Genomic DNA, 23,631 nt, shown 5'->3' on the forward strand with positions numbered 1-23,631 from the left:
AAATAGTAGCTTTTGACTATAACATTTAACACAATTTTTCTGCAAATTTTTTGAGTGCTTACTCTAAAATTTTTTGGTGCCATTCTACAAACCATGATTTTCTTTCTGTTTTTTGGTGAGGAAGATTGGCCCTGAGTTAATATCTGTTGCCAATCTTCTTCTTTCTTTCTTTTTTTTTTTTTTTGCTTGAGGAGGATTGTTGCTGAGCTAACATCTGTGCCAGTCTTCCTCTATTTCGTATGTGGGTCACTGCCACAGCATGGCCTGATGAGCAGTGTGTAAGTCTGTGCCCAGGATCTGAACTCGCAAACCCCAGACTGCAGAATCAGAGCACACGAACTTAAGCACTATGCCACAGGGCTGGCCCAAAACCATGATTTTCTTGTTACTGTTTTTACATTATGTTATCACTCTGGACAGTGTGAAAATGATTAGAATTTAAATATGTTTTCCTCAAAGCATGCCTTTTGGGAGTCCTGGGTGTTGAGAGGCAGAAAAATGAGATGGATATGTTGAAGCCAGGATGGAGTGGTGAGTTAGACTAGAATGGTCTTGCAATGTTGAGGGTCTAGACAATGTGGAGTCAGCTCTAACTGCAGCCACAGGTTCTAGAATTAGGACGGAATCAAAAAGCTTAGATGAGAAGGAACCGGCAGATAGGTGAGATCGAAACAATTGGATCAGGGGGAAGGGCCTTGGAGAGTCACCCAGTAGAGAAGGACACATAAAAACAAGGAGTCGGGTATGAAAGCTGAGTTCAAATCCAAAGGATAGAAGTTGAAAGCCAGAGTCAGATCCACAAAGGAAGAAAGGGGGCTCCAGCTGTTGAGAAGGCAGGTGTAGTTGGCTTAGGGCTCAGGTCAGAGAAGCAGGCGCAGAGCATGGAGCAACTGGATCTCGAGTGTCTGTGCAGTACAAATGAGGACCAGGTACAAGAATAATCTGTTTTACTGACCCAACATGCTTTGAAGCAGTTTTTCTGGAGTGGGAAACACCTGGTGGAACACAGTGACTGTCCCATGGGGGACGTCCAGGAGACTGCAATTAAAGAATACGAGGAAAGGGAACTATGTCATTTACATCTTTTTGGACACAATAACGATAATTTTTCTTAGAAAAAAACTTTATTTTTAGATTATATTATGAACCCATCCCAAGTTTTAATATTTTCTTCTGAATCCCAAATGTGTGATCTATGTTATATTTTACCTAAAAGCAACATAACTAAAAGTTTTGTTCCTGATTCTAATGCTATGACAATTGCATATCTGAGCAATGACATCTCAACAGGGGGATGGTGTGGTTGGTACCATCCCCTCTTGCAATACAGTTTCTCAACAGTCATCTTTCTTCTCCCAGTGACCGGCCAGTCATTAAACCTAAATTATCTGAACACAAGTAGGTATTTCTGAAGTACTTAAATATCCATTATTACATTTACCAAGTTCTTCAAAATAGATCTGAGGCTCAGAAAAGAAAAATCTCTTCAGGAGGGAGTCAATGAGAAAAGAATCACTCCTGAGATGTACATTAAAGACATCATTGTAAAATTCTTACTCTAAGTATCCAGCTGTCTGTCTGGCTGAAAACCTTTGTAGTCCAGTAATTACACAGACTCCTCACTTCACCTGTAGGGCTTGCAAGCGTACCCCTGAATAGTTGTCTGTGCCCAGGGTCAGCGTTCAGCTCTCTTAGACCAACAGCCTTTGAGATGATGAAGGGGGATGTGAGCAAAATGATTATCTGATAGGTTTGCTCCAGCTCTGCTCATCTTGTCCCTGTCCTACCCCATCTTCAACATGGCCCCTCTCTGCTAACTGCTTCCTCCTATGCAGGTCAGAGCTCTTGGAGCACATCCACACCATTGTCTGTTATTATGATGATGATTGTAAAATGTACATAACATTAAAATTCACCATTTTAACCATTTTTAAGTGTGCACTTCAGTGGTATTAAATACAATTGTGTGTCACTTAATGACAGGGATACATTCTGAGAAATGCATCATTAGGCAATTTTGTTGTTGTGCAAACATCATAGAGTGCACTTATACTAACCTACATGGTATAGCCTACTACACACCTAGGCTATATGGTACTAATCTTATGGGACCACCGTCGTACATGTGATCTGTCATCGACTGAAACTTTGTTATGCGGCACATGATTGTACAGTCACATTGTTGTGCAACCGTCCATCTTCAGAACCTTTTCATCTTCCCAAACTAAAACTCTGTACCCGTTAAACAGCAAGTACCCATTCTCCCCTCCTCCCAGCCCCTGGCAACCAACATTCTGCTTTCTGCCCCTATGAATTTGACTACTTTAGGTACCTCAAGTAAGTGGAATCATAGAATGTTTGTCCTTTTTTGTGTGGCTTATTTCACTTACCATAATATCTTCAAATTTAATCCATGTTGTACATGTATCTCAAATATAATTTTAATAATTTTGAATACACTAGAAAACGAATACCTCGTGAATTTGTATCCTATGGCCCAAACTCCATTCAAAACCCATTGTGAGCATACCATCATTTTGAAAACTACAGATATTTCCCATCAGTATACCACTATTCTTACTGATTATTCCAGCTCTACAAATTAATAAAAAATACAGAAGTTGTAAAAAAAAATAAAATAAAATTACCCGGTATTTATATAACAAGTTAGACTTTGAGCAAGAAAGTTAAAAATGGAATTCATAGCCCTGAAACTGAGTTTCTGAGCCAAAAATATTCAGGAGAATAAAAAGTGTTAGTGGCAATTTTCTGGGCCAGTAAGCATGCTTGCATTCAGGTAGAGTTTTAAAATCTACAGGCAAGGTCACTTCATTTTCTATGTAAACAAGAAGAATGTCCTTATAAATTCTCACTGACATGCTTGTGATGGTTAATATTATGTGTCAGTTTGACTGTCTAAGGGATGTCCAGATAGGTGGTAAATATTCTTTCTGGATACGCCTGCATGGGTGTTTCTGGAAGAGATTAACATTTGAATTGGTGAACTGAATAAAGCAGATGGCCCTCCTCAATGTGGGTGGGCATTATCCCATCCCTTGAGGGCCCAAATAGAACAAAAAGACAGAGGAATGGTTAGTTCTTTCTCTCCTTGCTTGAGCTAAGACATCGTCTTCTGCCCTCTGACATTGATGCTCTTGGTTCTCATGTTTTCTGACTCGAACCAGGACTTACACCATCAGCCCCTGGTTCTCAGGCCTGTGGACTCCAAGTGAATTACACCTCTAGCTTTCCTGGTTCCCCAGCTTGCTGACAGTAGATCATGGGACTTCTCAGCTCTATAACTGTATGAGCCAATTCCTATAATAAATCTCCCCTTATAAATCTACCTATATATATCCTGCTGGTTCTCTTTCTCTGGAGAACCCTGACTAATACAATGCTTATACCATAAGCCAAGGACCTATAAGCTATGACACAGGCTAGAGAGGCTGGAAATAGGGGACATTCATTTATGTCTTATCGGTCATACACGATTTCTTTCCATGTCTCCATGTGCTCAACCAATTGTAAATGTGTAGTTCAACAATCAGAGAAGATATTTCTTGCAAGCTGTGCACCACTTTCAGGGGATATGGCTACCACAGAATTAGATAGGTTTTGCCAAACTCAAAAACTTTAGCAAGTTATATAGAACAATAGAAACAAGGGTATTACACGGGCCCAAGATTAGAAATCTACTCATGATTGAAATACCTCAATGAAGACTCAGTCTGTATGAACTACCATTTCTCAGGCAAGAAGACAATTTAAATGGGCTGGCACCATTTGAAAGCCCAAGTTGTCATCTGGTGTATTTCCCGAGGGGTAACATCTTCTTCAATCATTTGTGACGGCTACTCTAGATATGATCTCAAAATGATGGTTGGTAGCCCTCTTTTTACTCTGCTACCCAGGTAAATCAATCTCTTTTTCTGAACATTAACCCACAGGATAGATTTTTAAAGTTTTATTTGAATTTATACTGATACATGTTAATTTTACCAAGTGTCTATTTTCAGTTGGTTTAAAAATATTTTAGGAAAGAAATATACCACATATGATTTACAAAAAAGTGTAAGTCCAACGTTTCTCTGATCTACCCCATCATAATTCCAAGTTCTGCTTCCCAGAGGCCACAATGACATCTCTTTGGTTTTGGCCTTTTTTTTTTTCCCCCAGTTTTTGACATATGCCCAAAAATATATGTATGCAGTTGTATCAATTTTAGATGTCTCCATCTTTTCATTTTCTGCTTTAGTAGATAGCATTTAGCTTTAGTACACAATCTTCACACCTTTTCTATTTTCCCAATATAATTTTTTTTGCTACTTTTGGTTATTTCAATAAATGGACTTTATACTTTGTGATTTTTTTCATTGCTTACTGATGAGCTAAGAATTATATTATGGCTATGTTTTTCTTTCTATTCCAGTTTTTGTTTTTCCCAAAGTTTCTCGTCTTTCTCTTCTTTTTGTAATGGCTTCTTTAGAATAATACTTTATTTTTTTAAAGAGCTTACCTCTTGCAAGGTGATGTGTGTTTCTGTTGTGGCTCATCCCAAATTCCCTGCTGCTCTGTGATGTCACACAGAGTTTTGTCACACAGAGTTTGGGAGCCCCCCCCACCCCAACCCCACAACCTGCCTACACACCCCAGGCTGTTTCCAGGTACACGATTATTAGTTTTGCCTAAAATTCACTTTAAGTGAAAGAAATCACATACAATACTGCAGTGGCACTTTGCAATCAGGCAGTCAGGCGCAGCCTTTAAGAGCTGGGTCTGGGGTTAAGTAGACTTCGATTTGAGTGCATTTCTGCCACTTGTTAACCATGCCACCTTGGGAAATCAAGTCATTTGACCTCCCAAAACTTCATTCCCCACACTTGTAAAATAAAGGTGGTCCCTCACAAAGTCTCAGAATATAAGAGAATGGCTATCACACTAGACAATGTCTGATTCCAGGAAATATTCACTTCAGTTAGCTGGTACTGTTAGTGCTGATGTTACTTTCGAAGGGTTTCTTCCAATACTTTCTTACTTAGTTTTCCTAACTATTCCAGAAGCTAGGCAAATGGAGTTATCTCCATTTAGAGAGGAGGATACGCCATCTCAGGGACGCTGCCAGGGCTCCAGGGCATTCCACATAGTGGAGGTGGGACTAGTATTTAAGGCAGTGATTGTAGAGGAGTGTGTACAGGCCTGTTCTCAGGATGTGGACTGCCTGGTTTCAATCCCATTTTAGCTTCTTCCTACTTAGGTGAACTTGAGCACATTCATTAATCTCCCTGGACTTCAATTTCCTTATCTGTATAATGAGAATAGTAATATTCCTTACAACATAAATTATTGTGAAGAGAATAAGTGAGTGTACACATATAGAACAGTGTCTGGCATACACTTAGTCCTATATGAGTATAGTCTCAGTAGCATTTTCTGGCCCCTAGTGCAGTGCTGTGCCACCACACCAAATGGCATGATACAAATGGTTCCAGGTGCTCTTTTTGCTTGCCAGCCCTTCATTGAATCTCTGCTCATTATCCCAGCTAATAGAGACCTGCACTGGGAGATGGCCACACCCAGAAGCTTTTAGACTAGGCTTTTGCTTAAAGCAGGACGTCCTGCAAAGGTAAGACCAACGGTGTCCCTGAAAGCAGGTTGAGGGCTGAGATGACAATGGAGATGCCAAAGCATTGCCTTGGAGACTGGGGATGTAGATTTCTTCCAGCCAGCCCTGGTAGTCTAGTGGTTAAGATTCAGCACACACTGCTGCAGCCAGAGTTCGTTTCCTGGTCAGGGAACCACACCACCCATCTGTCAATTGTCGTACTGTGGCGGCTGCATGTTGTTGTGATGCTGAAAGCTATGCCACCATTATATCAAATACCAGCAAAGTCACCTGTGGTAGCCAGAATCATTGGAACACTAGGACTTTGTCTCTCTTTCACCTGAGTGTGGGATTCATCATTACTATCAGAGTAATGGCCAGCACGAATGGACTGTCACTACATGCCATGGAGGTTCTCTCTCTGCATTTAGTCAAGTGTGAGCTTCCCAGGGGCAGTGCCTTAGGATTTTAAAGTTGTTTTTTATTTTCCTTTTAACTTGCTTCCTCTACACCTCTTTAACTCAAACTTACTAGTCATGTAGAACTATAATTTATTACCTCTTACATTACATTTGTATCACAGGATGCAGTGTAGGTAGGTTAACTCAGCCCTGGGTCTCCTCTCCACAACTGTCTTGTTTAAAAACAAGAACAGTATTAGTTCATTGACATTTTCTTTTTTGTACTCTCACTTGAGTGGCATACCAACCATTGAGAAGTTCACAATCAGGGAGGGAATAGTAAGACATTTCTATTTTGATTCTAAAAATATTTTACCTAGCGTTTTCAGTGCTTGTTCAAGTATGAATGCATGTAAAAGAACTCTTCTCAAATGATTTTTCTAAAATAATTGCTACCTTATTTTTAAAAAATGGTCATTAAGTTTATTAAAATGTCAAGTGGTCTTAGCCAACACATGACCAAATTATATTTTCAAATGTATTTTTATTCTCACTGAATAATACTGAGAGATGGTATATAGAGCCACTTACTTATTTGGTATAATATCATGGCCACTGAAAACATTCCAGGCCCTCAAACAACCAGATAGCACCAGAATCAAGATTCAGAGATAGAACACTTGTCAACAATTATGTAACGGCTAATATAGTTACCCAGATTGGACATTGTTACTTGAGACTTTGAAACAGCTAAAATAGAGAAAAATGATGGGCATCTGAAGATGCAAGGTATGGGATGATAATCAGGTCTCTGCTATTATTTTTCTGTGCAACAGTCTACTCCAAAATATAGGGACTTAAATCAACAGCCATTTATTTGTGCCCTGATTCTATAGTTGGGCGCTTTAGGTCCAGCTCAGCTGGGTGTTTTCTTCTGACTGATCCTACCTAGTGGATAGCTGCTGGTCAACTAAGTGGCTCTGCTTCCGGGGGTTGGCTGGTTGTTGGCTGGACTTATGTGTGTCTGGGCTGCATGGTCTGTCATCCTCCACTAGGATAGCCTGGCCTTCTTCTTATGCTGGGCTACAAGTTCCAAGAGCAGCAAGAGAGCAAGCCTCAGTGTGCAAGCACATTTCATGCTTGTGTCATGGTTTCTGTTGTCCCATTGGCCACAGAAAATTACATATCCAGGTCCAGAGTCAGTGTGCGAGAGGGCCACCCGAGGGCATGGACACTGGAGGCGTGAAACATTGAGGGCCATTCCTGCAACAGTCCACCGTACCTGGGTTCCTTTACTTTTTTACACTTTGGCTTAAGGTGCACTCCAATGTTTAGAATCAGTTGACCTTTATTTATTAATCTACTTGTAATTATGTACTTAAAGATTTTTTTAAATTATAATTGTTTCCAGGAGAGACAACACATCAAGGTATTTTGAGCCCTTATCATCTTTTATTAGTTTTTCATTATCACCGTATATTAGTTTTCCAAATTGGTCTGCAATATCTCCCAGGATGGATGGGAGAATGGATTTTGACAGCGTCTGGGGAGTTAAAAGGCTGTGAAGGAGCTAATCACTATCCAGAGATGATATATCAGACCAGTGTCGTGGTCTGAATGTGTTCCTCAAAAATCACATGTTGAAATCCTGTGCCCCAAGGTGATGGTATTAGGAGGTGGGGCCTTTGGGAGTTGGTTAGCTCATGCAGGTGGAGCCCTCGTGAATGGGATCAGTGCCCTTACAAGAAGAAGCCTGAGAGAGCTCCCTTATTCCTTCCTCCCTGTGAGGTTACAGCAAAATGATGGCCATCTAGGAAGCAGGTCCTCACCAGACGCTGAATCTGCCGGCCCCTTGATCTCAGACTTCCGGCTTCCAGAACTGTAAGAAATAAATATCTGTTGTTTATAAACCACCTGGTCTTTGGTATTTTGTTATAGCTGCCCAGACACACTAAGGCTTTCCAGTGCAGGGTGAGGGTGAATAGGAGCTTGAGAAAACTGGAAGGCAACAGGAAGATCCTGCTTGCTGATAAAGGATAAGTGGTTAAAAGAAGAAACTGACATTTTAATGGAAGATGAAGGGACAGGAGGAAGCACAGCAAGAGGAGAGTTTAACACTTATGGAGCTCTGATCCAAGGTGCAATTCACTGAGTAAATGTAGACTGTTCTGGGTGATTTTAGTCCGTCAGCAAATATTTTGAGCTTAACGAAAGGCCAGACACTGGCAAACAGTAATGAACAAGCAGGCAGCATCTCTTCCCCTCATGGGTCTTACATTCTAGTAGAGAAAACAGACACCAGCCACACCGTTACACCTAATTAGTTGACAGCAAGTGGATGAATGCTGTGAAGAGTATGTACATGGAGCTGTAGGAGTGTATACCCCACCTATTCAAGGCTGAGATAAGGCTTCCCCAACAAAGCAACACTGAAGCCAAAACGTCATCTTTTATAGTGCTGGCAACAGTTTTGTCAGGATTCCCCAAATGATCGTGATGTCTTGTGCACAATAAATTCGGAGACAGAAAAGCAGTTACCTAAGATCAAAGCAAATAGGTGACTTATCTGGGATTCAAACCCAGGTTATCTTACATGTTGTCCATACCACAAGGCACACAGAGCCTATTGTACATGTTTTCTAGAGGTTTCTCAGTCGCAGGATATTTTAACTAGGAAAACTACATTGTTTCAAACAGGTAGAATACATTGTACAAAATTCTAAATGTAATATACAGTGAAAAAGTGGGTCTTCCTCCATGTCCTGTCCCCTGAGTGAGCTTCTCTGCAGGCAACACCAGTCAAGTTTCTTGTGTATTTGTCCAGAGGTATATTTAATTCTTGCAGCACACACTTTGTGCCAGGTGACTTTCTAAGTGCTTTACAAATGTTTACTTGTTTCGTCCTAATAAGTTTATGTGGTAAATATAATTATGAACCTCATTTTTCATGTATACACATATTGTATTTTTCCACACAAATGTTGTAGGTTTAAAGTGCTCACCAAATTTTGAGATGCTTCTCCCTGCCTGCTAGTCAGGTTTTGCTTTCGTAATACCACCTAACAAACAAGGGCAAAGTCTTAGTGGTTTAATTACAAACATTTATTTCTTACTCACGAGTGACCTGTGGCTCAGCTGTGTCTCACTCGGGCTTTGCTCCAGACTGGAGGTCAGATTTGTGTGTGCTTCATGCATCTCTCCGTCCAGGACCTAGGCTCAGAGAGTATCACCTTCCAGAGAGATCTTCACGCCAAGTGGCAGGAGCACCAGAGGGAAAGTGGAAACACAGTGCTTCCAAAAACCTCCACCCAGAACTGGTACACTGTCTCTTCCATCCACAGTCCATTGGTCAAAGCAGATCACATGGCCAAGTCCAAAATCTATGGGGCAGGGAACTATAGTCCACATGGCAAGTGCAAGGAGAGAACAAAAAGTTTTGAGTGAAATTATCTACACACACTGAAAATCCAACTTTCATATTTTGTAGTTGGTATGTAGAGGAATAACTGAAAAGATATGACTGTGAATGAATTAATAATTTTCCTGTGGTCTTCTGCTGGCAAGATATAAACAGCTCCCTCTTTTCTGTTTGCATTTCCCAGGTTTTTGCATCATGTTTGGAAAGAAAAAGAAAAAGATTGAAATATCTGGCCCATCTAACTTTGAACACAGGGTTCATACTGGGTTTGATCCACAAGAACAGAAATTCACCGGCCTCCCCCAGCAGTGGCACAGCCTGTTGGCAGACACAGCCAACAGGCCGAAGCCCATGGTGGACCCTTCATGCATCACACCCATCCAGCTGGCTCCCATGAAGGTATGGTGAGGCTCTGTCTTTACAGTGCTTGAGAAGCATGTTCTCATCTGGTACAGCGTACGATCTTTACAGGGAAGCTGTCAAATGCCTAAATAATTATTTGCTTTTAAATATCCGGAGATTATCCACAATTATTCTTCAGTGATTGTAATGTTCACCACTTACTGTAAATTGTAGCACATGAAAAGGAATCTCAGCTCTCAGATGTGAGATTTTTTTAAATCAGACATATAACATGCAATCACAAAATAGGAAATTTTTGTTTCTACTTTTAATGATGTTTGCTAGTCTTTATACTGAAGAATATTATCCACCCCTTCTGGTACATATTGGCAATAACCTCTGATTAAACATTATATTAGACAACCTTTTGTTTCACATTTGCCATCAGAATGTTCAAATTTTTATATAAAGTTTACTGCTAACAGATTTTAACAACATAAATGATTTTAGGTATATGTGTACACACATATGTGCATACATATATACATATACACACATATTACATGTTTTATATGTAGTCAAATATATATAAGTATACATATATTCCCATTTGTCTTCATAGTCTAAGAGCTATTTCAAATAAAAGTAATCATTTGAGTCCTAGAAAAGGGTGTAATTTACCCTAGACAAATGGCCAGTAGATTTTTGACAAGGAATGTTCATGAAAATAATTGTGTTAAAGCAGAAATCAGACATGGTAAATTTCAGATATGTCAAGTTACTGCAAAGAAAATCCAGCCATTACAGTTTCCTTCTGCATCTCAGAATAAGAATTCCATAGACCATCAAGCAATTGCCCAAAAGCTTCCTTAGACATCACTGAAGTTTGTCATCCTGTTGTCCAGCAGATCAGATTCTATCCTCTATCACTTGCTCATTATATTAGTAGACAGCTGAGCTACAGGACTGCCTTACTCCATGTTAATGTAAATATCGAATACATTGTGTTTAAATAATGGGCAAAACAAAAGTGGATACATTTGTAAAAGGATGCAGAGAAGCATAGCTGGTAAGTTATGGGAAATGTTTATAAGGTGTCATCCGAGCTGACTACATTCGAACGGTGATTTTGTCACAGTCTTGGTCGTTCTATTCTGATCTTGAACATGCGGGGTCTATTCTGCCCAAAGATCAATGCAGAGTCTTCTAATCCTCCATCTTCTGAATTTGATTTTCTGATAGGATTTTGAAACTTTTCAGGCCAGCTAAAATGTAAAATACTCAAAAGATGGATATTTGAGAAGATAAATCTTTAGGGGCAAAAGGAACTTCTCATTTGAAACAGGTGTTGATTGATATTTAATAGAAACTGACCCATTAACCAATTCTACTGGTTAATATTAGGCAATATCTTACTATTGAACACAATTTTCTCCCTAACAGAAGGTTAATTCTTCACCAACGACCAGATAATAGGTTGGGCCATATCTGAAAAGAAGTTAGGATTGGAATGAATTTTCCTTTTAGTTTCATTGTTTTTCTCATATCCCAATATTTTATAAAACCCAGAAAAATGGGATGTACATGTGCCCAGAAAAGCCCTCTGCTGTGATCATCCTGGTGAAGGAAAAATGGTCAAGTTAAACTAGGGCTTATTTTCTTACCTTTGAGTGCAGGTATCGTTGGCTTAGGAAAATTCTAGAAGGAGGCAGAGTCTTAGTGTAATATCCTAACTAAAGGCCCAGGACGTGTGTTCTCCTGTTAGAGTGTTTGTTGTTGGGTAAGGACAGAGTATCATGTGTTGTTTATTTCACAATGGTTTTTCAGTTGTCCATTTCCTAGAAGGTACTAGCTGGCAGTGAAAGAAGCAGCTCCTCTCTCAGCAATTAATCCACCAGGCTCAGTGGACGTGGGACTTAAGAGGACTTTCTAGCTCATTTCTTTCGTCTCTGGGATGAGCTGGCTTGTTATCCTGTCGGACAGAATTTATCAGCCCCACTGAGAGTTGGAGCAAGGTTTCCTAATGGCTGAGCTCCTGAGCCCGTGATCCTCTTACTCACTTTATGGGCTTTTTAGCCCTGGTATCAAATGTGTGAGCATCCAGTTTGTATGAAATCAAAGTATTTGTTATAGACACTTAAATGCTAACTGGCTGGTGACTGGAAAATACATCTCAAGTATAGATCCAGCCCTGGATTTCTGCAAATGAGACTCCAGGCATAGTTTTGCCTGCGAGAAAAAAATAAAAACAAACAAGAAGAGACAAAACTATAATCAGCTAGGTTGAGTTTTTCCCAGAAAGAGTACCCAAGAAATCTGTACGTCCTACTCTCGCCAGACTCTTTCAGGTTGATCCTCTCTCTCTCCAAATCCTGTGAGCGCAGTTAGCGCTGTTGGCAGCTGTTGGACAACATTGATGGTCCGAAAGAATCCTGCCAAGTCCACCAGCCTCTTAGAATAAGGGAAGTAAAAGCTTCAAGAGGCCAGGGATGCCATGCACTTTGGATGATCCCACTTTTGGGAACTGCCTTCTCTGGAGACATCTTCCAAGTCACTTGGGAATGACGTATCGTGAACCGTGCAGAATATATCTCAGAAATCAGAACACTCCTTCAAATAAGAGCTGTGAACGAAGTGACAGAAAGGAGTGGATAGATTTGTGCAGATTTAAAGCCATTTTGGCAAAGTTATTTAAGTCAAGTAGAACCAACAGTTCTAATTTGGTCAAGTTGTCCTTTAAAGCAAACAAAGAAAAATGAGAAAGGAGAACACGACATAAAAGCAATAAATGGAAGCCGTGTATAGTGCCTTATGTTGGGACAAAGTGCCGCTGCTTCAGTATTTGTCAGTAAGCTGCAGGCAGGCTAGTGCTGAGTGGAAATGAGCCATTGCAACCAATCCTCTTTTTCTCTGATTGGTTAGGATTCCAGCTGTGCCGATTCAGAAGCTTCTCTAAATTGCCTGCCATGCTTACCAGGACACACCTCTTCTATGTAGATTTATTTAGATCAGTGTTTCTCAAACTACAGTCTGTCAGAATCTCCTGGAGGGCTTGATAAAACAAAGATTGCTGGACCCATCCCCAGAGTCTCTGACTCAGCAGGACGGGGATGGGGCCCAAGAATTTGCATTTCTAATAAGTTCCCAGGTGATGCTCATGTGCTACTCCAGGAAGCACACTTTGAGAACCTTAATTTAGGTAATTATAAAGGAATTTGTCTACATAAGGTCTAATCAATACAAGTTTACTGGCCAAGAATTCCAAGATCTCAGAAATGTAACCAGAAGCCACGGGTTAGCTTGGACTTGTGTCATAAGTTAAAGTCCAGGTACCCAAGCCAAAGAAGTGTAAGAAGTGTAGGCAAACCGAGATAACCTGAATGCCTAAAGGTTGGGGGAGGATCCCTGTAAATCATTTGACAAATATCTTTGAGAAACTTCTTTTTGTACCTAACGTCATTTTGTCCACAAGAACATCATAAGCAATATTACCAAAATTCCTGCTGAATTAGATGCATTTTTGTAGAGGGCGGGTTGAATGGTCACATTTGTTCTTGCCCGGTGGTTCTCAAACTTGGGCTTTCAGCAGAATCTCCCGGGGAGCTTGTTCTAACCCAGATTCCTGGGCTCTACCCTAGAGATCCTGATTCAGTCGGTCTGGGGTGGGTCCAATGATTTGATGTCTAACAAGCTTTCAGATGATGCTCATGCTGCTGAAGGTGGGGGACTGACTTTAAGAACCACTGTTTTAGGTGGACTGAAACTAGAGCATAGTGATCACACTTTCTCTTTGTGAACAGCCCAGAAATCATTTGAAAAGCCTTAAAAAAATACAGAGGATAATTTTTAAAGTCTTTATAGCTTCTACCTCAAGTGAACAAATAGCATTTCTTAATATTTGCTTCAAATTTATTTTTTATTTCCATGTAGAACTAAAGAAATAATATTAAATAGTATTATTGGCGTACTTGAATTTTATTAAGTATTGTCATACTGTATACTGTAGTGTTCTCTAATTTGCTTTTTTTACTTAACATTGTTTTAAGATAAATTCATATTGATATACAGAAAATGAGTTTATTTAAAAATTATAGGGTTGTTTTTGGTTTTTTTTTTTACAGTTTATCCATTTCTCTACTAAGGGATGTTGCCGAGTATTTGCTATTGTAAATAATATTGTCATGAACATCCATGTTCATGTCTTCTTGGGTGCATGCTGAAAAGTTTTCTTGCAGCAGATCTCAAAGTGTAGTCCGGAACCCCTGGGGGTCCCTCAGACTCTTTCTGGGAGTCTGCAAGATCAAAACTCTTTTCACAATAATTTTAAGGCATCTTTTGCCTTTTTCACTCTCTTTCTCTCCCAAGTGTACAGTGGAGTTTCCCAGAAGTTACGTGATGTATGTTAACATAATTGGTCTGATGCCTAATGGATCGTGTGCTTTGTATTTTTATGTTTTAAGTGTTTCTCTGTCTTAATTTCAAATACGGTAAATATTGATAGATATAACATAAACCAAAGTCTTTTGTGATCCTCAATAATTTTAAAAGGTTCTTGAGACCAAAAATTTTGAAAACCACAGTCTTAGGGCTGACATCAAATTTGGTTATCCGTGGCTTCTCCCATTTGCTCCTCACATATTACCTATCTTTTTTTGGTATTTTGGGTGGGTTTTTTTTTCTTAGAGAGTTTTGTCTTCTCCAGATGGCTGGTCATCTTCTACAATTGTTTCAAAGATAATTGAATGTAGTGTTCCATCCCTTTTACTGTCGTAATATAATTGCTCTGAGCCAAAAGTTTTGAAGTCATTTAGAATGCCTACATTCTTACTCACCATCCCCTTTTCTAAGTTAACCTTAAAATCCTTTCTAACAATCTTCTTTTCAACCTTTCAAGTTTTAAGATTCACAGAGAAGACCAAAGTAAAACTGGCCTTGAGTGGGTTTACTTCAGCTTTCTGGTCTTTAGTATTTCATAATTTTCCAAAGCTGAGGTTTTCTCTTCTTAGTGTATCTCCTGCCCCTAACCATTGCATTAAAAGCCACTCTACTCACAAAAGTCAAAAGAGGTAAATCCTCAGGTCTGGCTGCCCCATGCTTGAGGACGTGTGCTGTTGTTTTGTTTTCTCCCCATGACAGTTTGTGTTGAAAGCTCGTTGAAGAATGAGTCCGCCTGAATTACTCTGTACATTTATACCCTTTCTCTCTTTTCATGAGTCACAATTTTGCATTCAGGATTTAAGTTCTTATAGCCATGTCATCCTTCTAAGTCCATGGAATTTCCATGGGATTCACCTTTTCCTTGAATAATTTTGGAATTTTCCTCCTAAAATACAGGGCAGCTATCTGACATTTTCTGGCATTGTCTCCTTTTGACTCAAGGTAACAGTTTCTCCCAAGGTTCCTTCTCATTTCCACATCACTGAGTTAAGTCTAGAGGAACAGTTTCTTTTAGTTCTGACTCCACCTTCCGAGAGTTATCACGGAGTTCAAACTGTGTATCAGGTGGTCGTCATGCTCTTAGCGGAATGGAACTCCCAGCAATCCCGAGAGCTGAGCTGCCCCCTCATGACTCTTCCGGCTCCCGTGCCTGTTTTGTGGCTTGTAGCATGAAAGCCTCACACTGACCTGCAGCTGGGCTGAGTGGCTTCTGCTTTTATTTTCATCTTGATGTTTTCCACTGGGTTCCCTCTCAAAGCTCATAGATTCCCCACTATTTTCTTATCCTCTTAAGTCCATGTGGTTTAACTCCTCCTCCTCTTAGATCTGTTTCTACTAAAATGTAATGTCGAGCATAGAAGCATCTTTCTTACAACATGAAATTCGGTGGCCTGATGTTCCCCTGGCTGGGCACTTCAGAAATGGAAACAGGAGCCCCGAGAAGTCAGCACGCTGGAATCTAAGTCCAAAATCTGCCAGTTACAAACTGCATGGCTTTAGATAAATCACCCATTTACTTTTGTGAACAGAAGTTTCCTTACCTGTAAAATGAGGGTGCTAGTATTTCCCTTGCAAGCTTGTACGGCTGGATCCTAATTGTCCGAGGAGGTTTGGTGTGTGGAGAAGAATACGTTCTACTATTTGTACTTAGTTTAATAACATGATAAAATTATAGATCTGTTAAGTAATTTTTTAGAAAAATACCAATACCTACTATTAAATTAATTCTATCAAATTGTTATACATTTAAATATTAGTCAAAATTTCCCAAATACTTTAAGAAAATCATAGGTTGAATATATCAAGGTTTCTTGGCTGCTTCAACCATAAACACCTTTAAAAAAGTATATGTACACAAACAAAACGGTAGACACAAAAGTGTCGTGATGGTTATAAAATGTGTTGTGACACCATCACTTATCCTCTTATAAAAATATTGATAGCATGATTTTGATTCGTTTCCTCATTATTTCGCTATGTATTTTATAAGTTCTCAGGTTATGCTTCAATGCTTATAAGAAAAACCTTCCTAGGGTTACAGCAGTCTTACCACACCTAAAAGATAAAAGATCAAACAAGCTGGCAGGTGCTAGGTAAGTAGGACCTAATGTTGTCCTTGTTGAGAATGATGGTGGTGTTATTGTTGCGGTTATTCCTCAGAGTTTATTTTCTCCTGGATGTCTGGGGTTTTGTTAACTCAGAGCCAATTCTGAGACCTATACCTTTAAACCCCAGGACACACAAAGTTTTGCGTGAATTTCACTCATTCATTCATGTATTTATTGAGTACTCACTCTGTCCAGCATTGTTCTGGGTGAGGAGGATGCCCATGTGAACAAGAAGTGCCAGGTCCCTGTCTGGGGAGCTGGAATGATCTTTTAAATAAGTAACAACATAGCTACAGTAGCAATAAATGTGATGAAGAAAATAAAACATCATAATAATATAAAGCAATTGAGGGTGTAGGGAAGCTATTCGGAGCTGTTGAGAGGAGTCCTTCTGAGAAGGTGACAAGGGAGCCAGGAGAAGTTCCAGGACGGAGAGAAGTTCACAGGCAAACAAAGAACCAGTGCAGAGACCCTGGTGCAGGAACAAGCTTGGGGAGTTGAGAGGACAAACAGGTGGGACTGGGCCGTGAGGGGGCTTTTGTAAGCCACAAGCAGGTGTTTGCTATTGGATAAACCCCCATGCATGGAGGACACAGATCAAGAGGTGTCTCAGATCAAGAGACTGTTCTATTATGAAATGAATTGATGCATGTAAAGGTCAGACCCAGCTTAAAGTGTGCTGATGTATTGATTAGATATGCAATCCTGCACTTTTGGGGACATATCAGTTAAATTGGTCTATGAACACTTGAGATTCAGGGAGTCCTTCCAACTCTACAATTGTCAAAAGACATTTAAGGAAGACACAAACCTTCTTACAGAAGGAACAGTATGTGTGTTATAAAGATTGTTAATTTTTTCGAAAAGGAAAACGTAATTATAAAATGAAACCTGTTGGGCGGATTACCTATATTTTAAAACCTTTTGTCAAAAACACCACTTGAAAAGACCTTTGTCTTTTCAATGTCCATTAAGTTGGTTGGAACGAAGGCTCTCACTGGAAAGCTGGTTGTTAATCCTTTGCTAAAGTTCTCTCTGGTAGTTCTATACTTGCCAAACCCATGAGGATGATACCAAACCTGAAGTGAGTTCGCTCACCCATTGCACAGCAAGCCAATCTCTGACACTGGGTGTGGTGGAAGAAAGTAGGAATTTTATTTTTGCACAGCGCTGAGCAAGGAGAGAGGGCAGCTAATGCTGAAATCCCAAACTCCCTGAAAAGCTAAAAGGAAGGGTTTTTATTTGGGGTTTTAGGTAGGGGAGGGGGAGCATATGGCCTTGCTGGTCGGAGATTTTTTACCAGCCTGTCTTTGGCCTTGAGACTACTTGCAGAGAGGAGGGAGCCCGTGACCTTGCTGGTCAGCAGCTTCCCCGCCAGCCTATATCTCTTTGTGGGGAGGAGATAATCCAGGTGCTTGTCCTTGGTGGTGTCTGTCTCCGTGGAGGATAGTGGATTCTGGAGCCAGGAAGCCATAGAGTAAGCAGGGAATGAGTGTTTTGATTTTTAACCCCATATATGCTGGGTTTAATGTGGGAAAATTGATATCAGGGTCGATATCAAGGACTCTCCCACCTGGAGCAACAAAACACACTTGGACTCTCACAGCTCTCTCAGGGCCCATTGCTTTCTGGAACCCCTCCTTCCATTTTCAATAGACCTTCTCAACCTTTCCACTGCCACAGACACTGTGGAAGAAAAACATTGCACTAGCCTCAAATTCTCTCACTTGTCTAAATTCAGGAGATTTGGGCAGGGTAACTTTTGTTCCAAAGGAGTGGATGAAGTCAAAACCAAAGCCAGATTTATTATATATCTTCATTTCTATGATCCAATCAAATCTGGAAACTTCTGAAAAGCAGTTTTCCATTGTATCAGTGAGGTTGGTATTTGGCAGGCCTCATACCCCCACCCACCCACACCCACCTCTGAGAGTAAGAATTGACATCAACCACTCATAAGTACCACCTTTCTACTTTTACTAGTGTCTCACTTAAGCTACCTTAACATTTCCTTTCAAAATGTGAGCAACTTTAAGCTCAAATGGCCTAATTTTTACTCCAGAAAACAGGCTTATGTTTTCCGGGTGGAGGGATCATCACAGGAAAGTTATCACAGCAGGTACTCACCCTTCTTCCATTTTGAGGAGGGCAGGCTATTACCCACTCATCTTCTCCAGGCCTCGTGGCTGGCTCATCCTAGCACCCAGTATGACAGTTCTGTAATCACAGATAAGTGGATCCCACATCTGCAACTCACTGGAACAAGGAGAAAATAGCTGGACTTTCATATTCCATGATCCTGACATTTGGAAGGGGGCTAGGTTTCCAAATAAAACTGGGACACTGCCATGAATGAATGCTCTTGGTCACTCCCTCTCAAGAGCTCGGTATCTTCAGCCAGCCTCAAGACCAAGGTAAACACAAACAGCATGTGCCATTTTAAAGCAATTTTCAGTAATAGGTTGTATGGGAAAGTAATTTATGACTAATTGATGGTTAGGTCTGTTTCTGAATGCCGCCTCTCACAGCTCAAAAGGCCTTGGCCAGCATTCCTGCAGTGACTCTGGTCTCCTCCTATAACTCCTGGGACGAGAGAGAACAGATCCCATGCAGTGACGGGATATGTGCTGGAGTTCTGTGACCACCTCACCTTGCTTGTTTATCCCATCTCTCTTCCCAGAGCAGGTACCAGATTGAGGCAAAGCAGGCATCAAATCTATAGTCATTGCAGTTTTTGCTGAAATATTCCAGGAAACAGGCCTGATGAAACTCCAGAATATTGTTAGCCAACATTGGTAGTGTTTACAGAATACAAAATCTTTAATAGTCATTATTTTGTGGCATTCTCATAACAACCGTTGAATAGTTTTAACCCGGTTGTTGAAGAAACCTTGACTCAGCATGGTACATTGATTTGTTCAGACTCACACAATGTCTAGATTGAACCCAGATCTAATAGCATAGACCAGCAGCATTTGGTGGCTCCTTACCCTTTCTCTGCTCCCATTCCCCTCTTCCCTAAAGGCTTGGTGATTACTTTGTGTGCTCCCCTCTCCCGAAGTATTTGCTTTTGATAGGAGAACCACAGGAAAAAGACAATAATAATTCCAAGGAGAGAAACTTATATTACAGTATCAGACAGATGAGTGGAGTGGTGGTATTTTTGAGCAGAAGAAATTTTCTAGTTTGCTTCAGGTGGCACAAGAAAGATTGATTGGCTTAGAGAAGGTTGGCAGAAAAAAGCCACACATGTAATCAGAGAGGTCAGTGATCACTCGTGGCTCTGACCAAGCAGTGCCTGTCTTGCATAGGTGCTTCACATATACTATTGGTGGTGGACTGAATTTTTAAATTCAGTTCTTCACTCCTTCTGCTACAGCCTACTGGAGGGCCTGAGTACTTCCTTACCCCTTGAGTTTGGACTTAGCCTTATGACTTGCTTTGGTTGATGAGGTCATGTGAGCAAAGGCATGAAATGTACAGCTGAGATTTCTCCTTATACTTCTGCCATCACCATAAGGGGAACATGCCTTGGAGAGCTCGGTGATTAGAGCAGAATCACCCCAGCCCACCAGCATCCCTACAGCTTGAAGCAGTTGTCCCAGCCCCAGGCTCGTTGTATGATGCTGAGTGTGGGGGTGGCGTGTTATGCAGCATTATTGGACAACTGACTGATACACTCTCTCTCTCAGCCCTCATATCAACTTTTCAAGGGGTGGTATTTACTCCATCTTTTAGGTGAGGAAAACAAGGCTTTGCCAGGTTAAAGAACTTGCTGAAGGCCCCACAGCTATAACTAGAAGAGGCCCAGGATTCAAATCCAAACCTATCTCACTCAAAAACCCACGCTTGTAACCAGCACACCACCATGCCCCCTGATGATAAGGATGTGTCTGGGCATGAAAAATTGTCGCATACATAAAGGATGCTAAGTCAGAAAAAAAATCACTTCCTTCTTACCTAGTCCTGCTTTTTCTAACAGGACTAGGTGCAACTGAGACCCAGGTAGGTAAAGTGACTTTTCCCATGGTCACAGAGCAAGGTAATGTCAGACGTCAGATGTGTTTAAGTGTAAGAGATGCTTCTGATTGAAGCATTTAGAACGCTTAGATTTAGCCTAGGGACTAGCACTCACTTGAGAAACTAACAGGCAGATCATTTAAATGCCCGCCTCACTACGATTTCTTATCATTCCTGCCATGTGACTTTGTTTTCTAGTTGTAAAGTGCTCAGAGCCCTTTGCAGAGTCTTTCATTATGTGGGTAATTCACACAGCCTTCTCAAGTGAATTAGGCAGAATATTTAAAAAGGCAATGTCAATGAAAGTATACACGAAGAAGCAAACAAGTGGATGTTCCAAAGTGCACGGCTCACTCCATCTCCAGGATGGCCTCACTGCTCCCTGAGCTGATCATATTTGAGGTCACACAGCAAACCCTCAGCTCCAGGCTCCTGTTGGTTTCCCACTGAGTAGCCTGCTCTGAACTCCTGACAGCTGAATCCTCAAATGAGGATGGCAGTGCTTTGATAACTAGAAAATTCTATATAAAGGGAGATGATATTCTCAGGAATGCCTTATTTACCCCAGCTCTTCTTTCCTGGCAGGGGTGACCTAACTGAAAATAATCTTTCTAAATCTAAAGAAAAAGCATGTGGCTCTCTGTGACTCCCACACACGCTTGGAACTTGAAAGATTTAATTTTATCTCTCATTTAGCATCTTACAAAAATTGGGGCACTAAGATGGAAGCTGTAGGTTTGTTTGGGGGCACTGTCAAATCCTATAGTTTTTATCATTTTCTCATGTAATTTTAAATGTAAGCATTATATTGTCAACTCTAGTGATAAAGCCGTTTATCAGTGCTTTGATCATTTACAAGCAGCTATCCAATTGATTGGGTGCTACTACGGTTACCCATAATGTTAAAATTTCAATGAAAAAAGCTGTGCCCAAGAAGGCACTAGTCTAAGAGTTTGCTATAATCACGTAATCCATCACCTATTGAGAATCTTTATATTTGTTTTCTATTGTTGCATAACAAATTACCACAAATTTAATGGCTTTAAAGAACACACATTTATTATCTCACAGTTTCTCTGACTCCAGAGGCTAGGCATGACTTAACTGGGTCCTCTGCTCAAGGTCTCACAAGGCTGCAATCAGATCAACTGGGCTGCATTGCCATCTGGAGGCTTGACTGGGAAGGAATCCACTTCCAAGCTCATTAAGCTGTTGGCAGAATAAATTTCCTTGCAGCTTCCTTCTTCCTTCCTTTTCCTTTTCAAGAAGAATGCGAGCTACTCTGCTTGGAGTCTTATGTATATATCATGACATAATCATGGATATCCCATTACTGTTGCCATATCATATAATAGAACTATGAGAGTAACATCCATCACCTTTGCCATATAACACAACAGCGGAAGTGACGTCCTGTCACCTTTGCCATATTCTGTTGGTTAGAACCAAGCTACAGGTCCTGCCCACACTCATGCAGAGGGGATTACACAGAGGCATGAGTACCAGGAGGTAGGAATCACTGAGGAGTCACCCTAGGGCCTGTTCACTTTGGTCCCCACTGTCCCTCCCACGTGCAAAATACATTCACCCCAACCTAAGATTCCCAAAGTCTCATTCCATTATGGCATTATCTCAAAGTTAAATCAGGCTCAGGTGTGGATGGAGCACTCGGATGTAGTCTATTAAGTCCAGCTGCTGGGGCACAATTCCTCTCCATCTGTGGACCTGTGAAACTAGTGGGACAAGTATCTGCCCCCAGCCCTGCCAACATACAGTGATGGAGCAGGCATAAGATAATAGCTATAGATGTTCTGGTTCAAAACAGGGGAAACGGGAGGTAAAAAGGAGTCACTGTTCCAAAGCTGTTCTGAAATCCATCCTGGCAAATGATGGGAGTTCCTTAAGTAGGTTTCAAGGTTTGGAATAATCTTCTGTGGCTCAAGCTCCACCCTCTGGGTTCTTGGTTCTTCCCTCCTTTCTCATGAAAGGTAGCCCATGTTTACAGCTGAGCAGGTTTATCAGCCTGCTTTCTACTGCCTGTGGAAGGGCTGAGATGGCGGGGGGCTGAGAACCTCCTTTTGCTTTGTAATATCTCTGGCCCTTGCAGTCCAAGCTAGCAGTGTTTCTACTGAAACAATTTCTCAGGAACTTTGTAGACCTCAGGTGCATTTCCCTGTGGCTCACTCCATTAGGCAAAAGCCATGTCCACAGAATTTTTTTTTTAAAGATTTTATTTTTCCTTTTTCTCCCCAAAGCCCCCCAGTACATAGTTGTATGTTTTTAGTTGTGGGTCCTTCTAGTTGTGGCATGTAGGAACAACAGGACCTGACGAGTTGTGCCATGCCCATGTCCAGGATCCGAACCTACAAAACCCTGGACCGCCAAAGCTGGGCATGCGAACTTAACCACTCGGCCACAGGGCCGGCCCCAGATATTTTTAAGATAAACTGTCTTGTGCCTTGGCCTCCTGCTGTGTTGGCTGAGGGACAATGCCCTTAAGCTTCCCAGAGGTTCTCTGGTTTGAGAAGATCTGTGGGGAACACCCTTAATTCCTAAGAAGGTCCTTTGTGTGACTGTGTACTTGGACCTTTGGTCTTTCTGAGTTTCTAACTGAGTCCTGTGGTCACACTCTCGGCCTTTACCTTAGAGCACGCATTACTGAGAGAGCAGCTTTTCATTTTCACATCTTTGCCATCTAGAGAGGCTCAGAATTTTTTAAGTCATGAGATTCTGGTTCTTTTTCTTAAAAAAAGTTCTTCCTTCAATTAATCTCTCTCCTCTTGCATTTTGCTGTAAGCAGAAGGAAGAAAGCAGGCAGCACCTTCCACACTTTTCTTGGAAATCTCCTTAGATATGTCACCAAGTTTATCACTTACAGGTTCTGCTTTCCATGTAACTCCAGAAGGTGATTTTGCCAAACTTTCTGTCACTACATAGCAAGGATCCTCCTGCCTCCAGTTTCCAATAATACATTCCTCGTTTGCTTCTGAGCCCTCACCATCAGCGTCCTCAAAATCCAGATTTCTTCAAAGAGTCTGTTCCTGGCAATTTAGACTTTCTCTACCATGTTCCTCAAAATTCCTTTGGCTTCTACCCACTTCCTAGTTATAAAATCCCTGTGTTGTTATGGACTGAAATGGGTCCTCCCAAAATCCACATGTTGAAGCCATAACCCCTAGTGTGACCGCATTTGGAGACAGGGCCATTAAAGAAGTAATTAAGGTTAAACATGGTCATAAGGGGGGGGCCCTAATCCAATAGGACTGGTATCCTTATAAGAGGAGGAAGAGACACCAGGGG

General features: G+C 41.0%; 1 protein-coding gene across 14 annotated transcripts in view; it reads left to right on the plus strand.

The window, feature by feature from the left end:
* The window catches only part of PAK5 (p21 (RAC1) activated kinase 5), a 310,095-nt gene that overhangs the window by 177,557 nt on the left and 108,907 nt on the right, over positions 1–23,631 (plus strand). For all 14 annotated transcript variants that reach the window (XR_011430892.1, XR_011430889.1, XR_011430887.1 and 11 more), the window contains one exon: positions 9,609–9,823. Coding sequence is in view for 7 of the 14 variants with exons in the window: in XM_023626124.2 (XP_023481892.1) it covers positions 9,620–9,823 (204 nt within the window). In the remaining 7 variants the exon portion in view is untranslated. The remainder of the gene's footprint in view (positions 1–9,608; positions 9,824–23,631) is intronic.

The sequence above is a fragment of the Equus caballus genome, chromosome 22 (genome assembly GCF_041296265.1).
Source record: "Equus caballus isolate H_3958 breed thoroughbred chromosome 22, TB-T2T, whole genome shotgun sequence".
NCBI classification, from domain to species: Eukaryota; Metazoa; Chordata; class Mammalia; order Perissodactyla; family Equidae; genus Equus; species Equus caballus.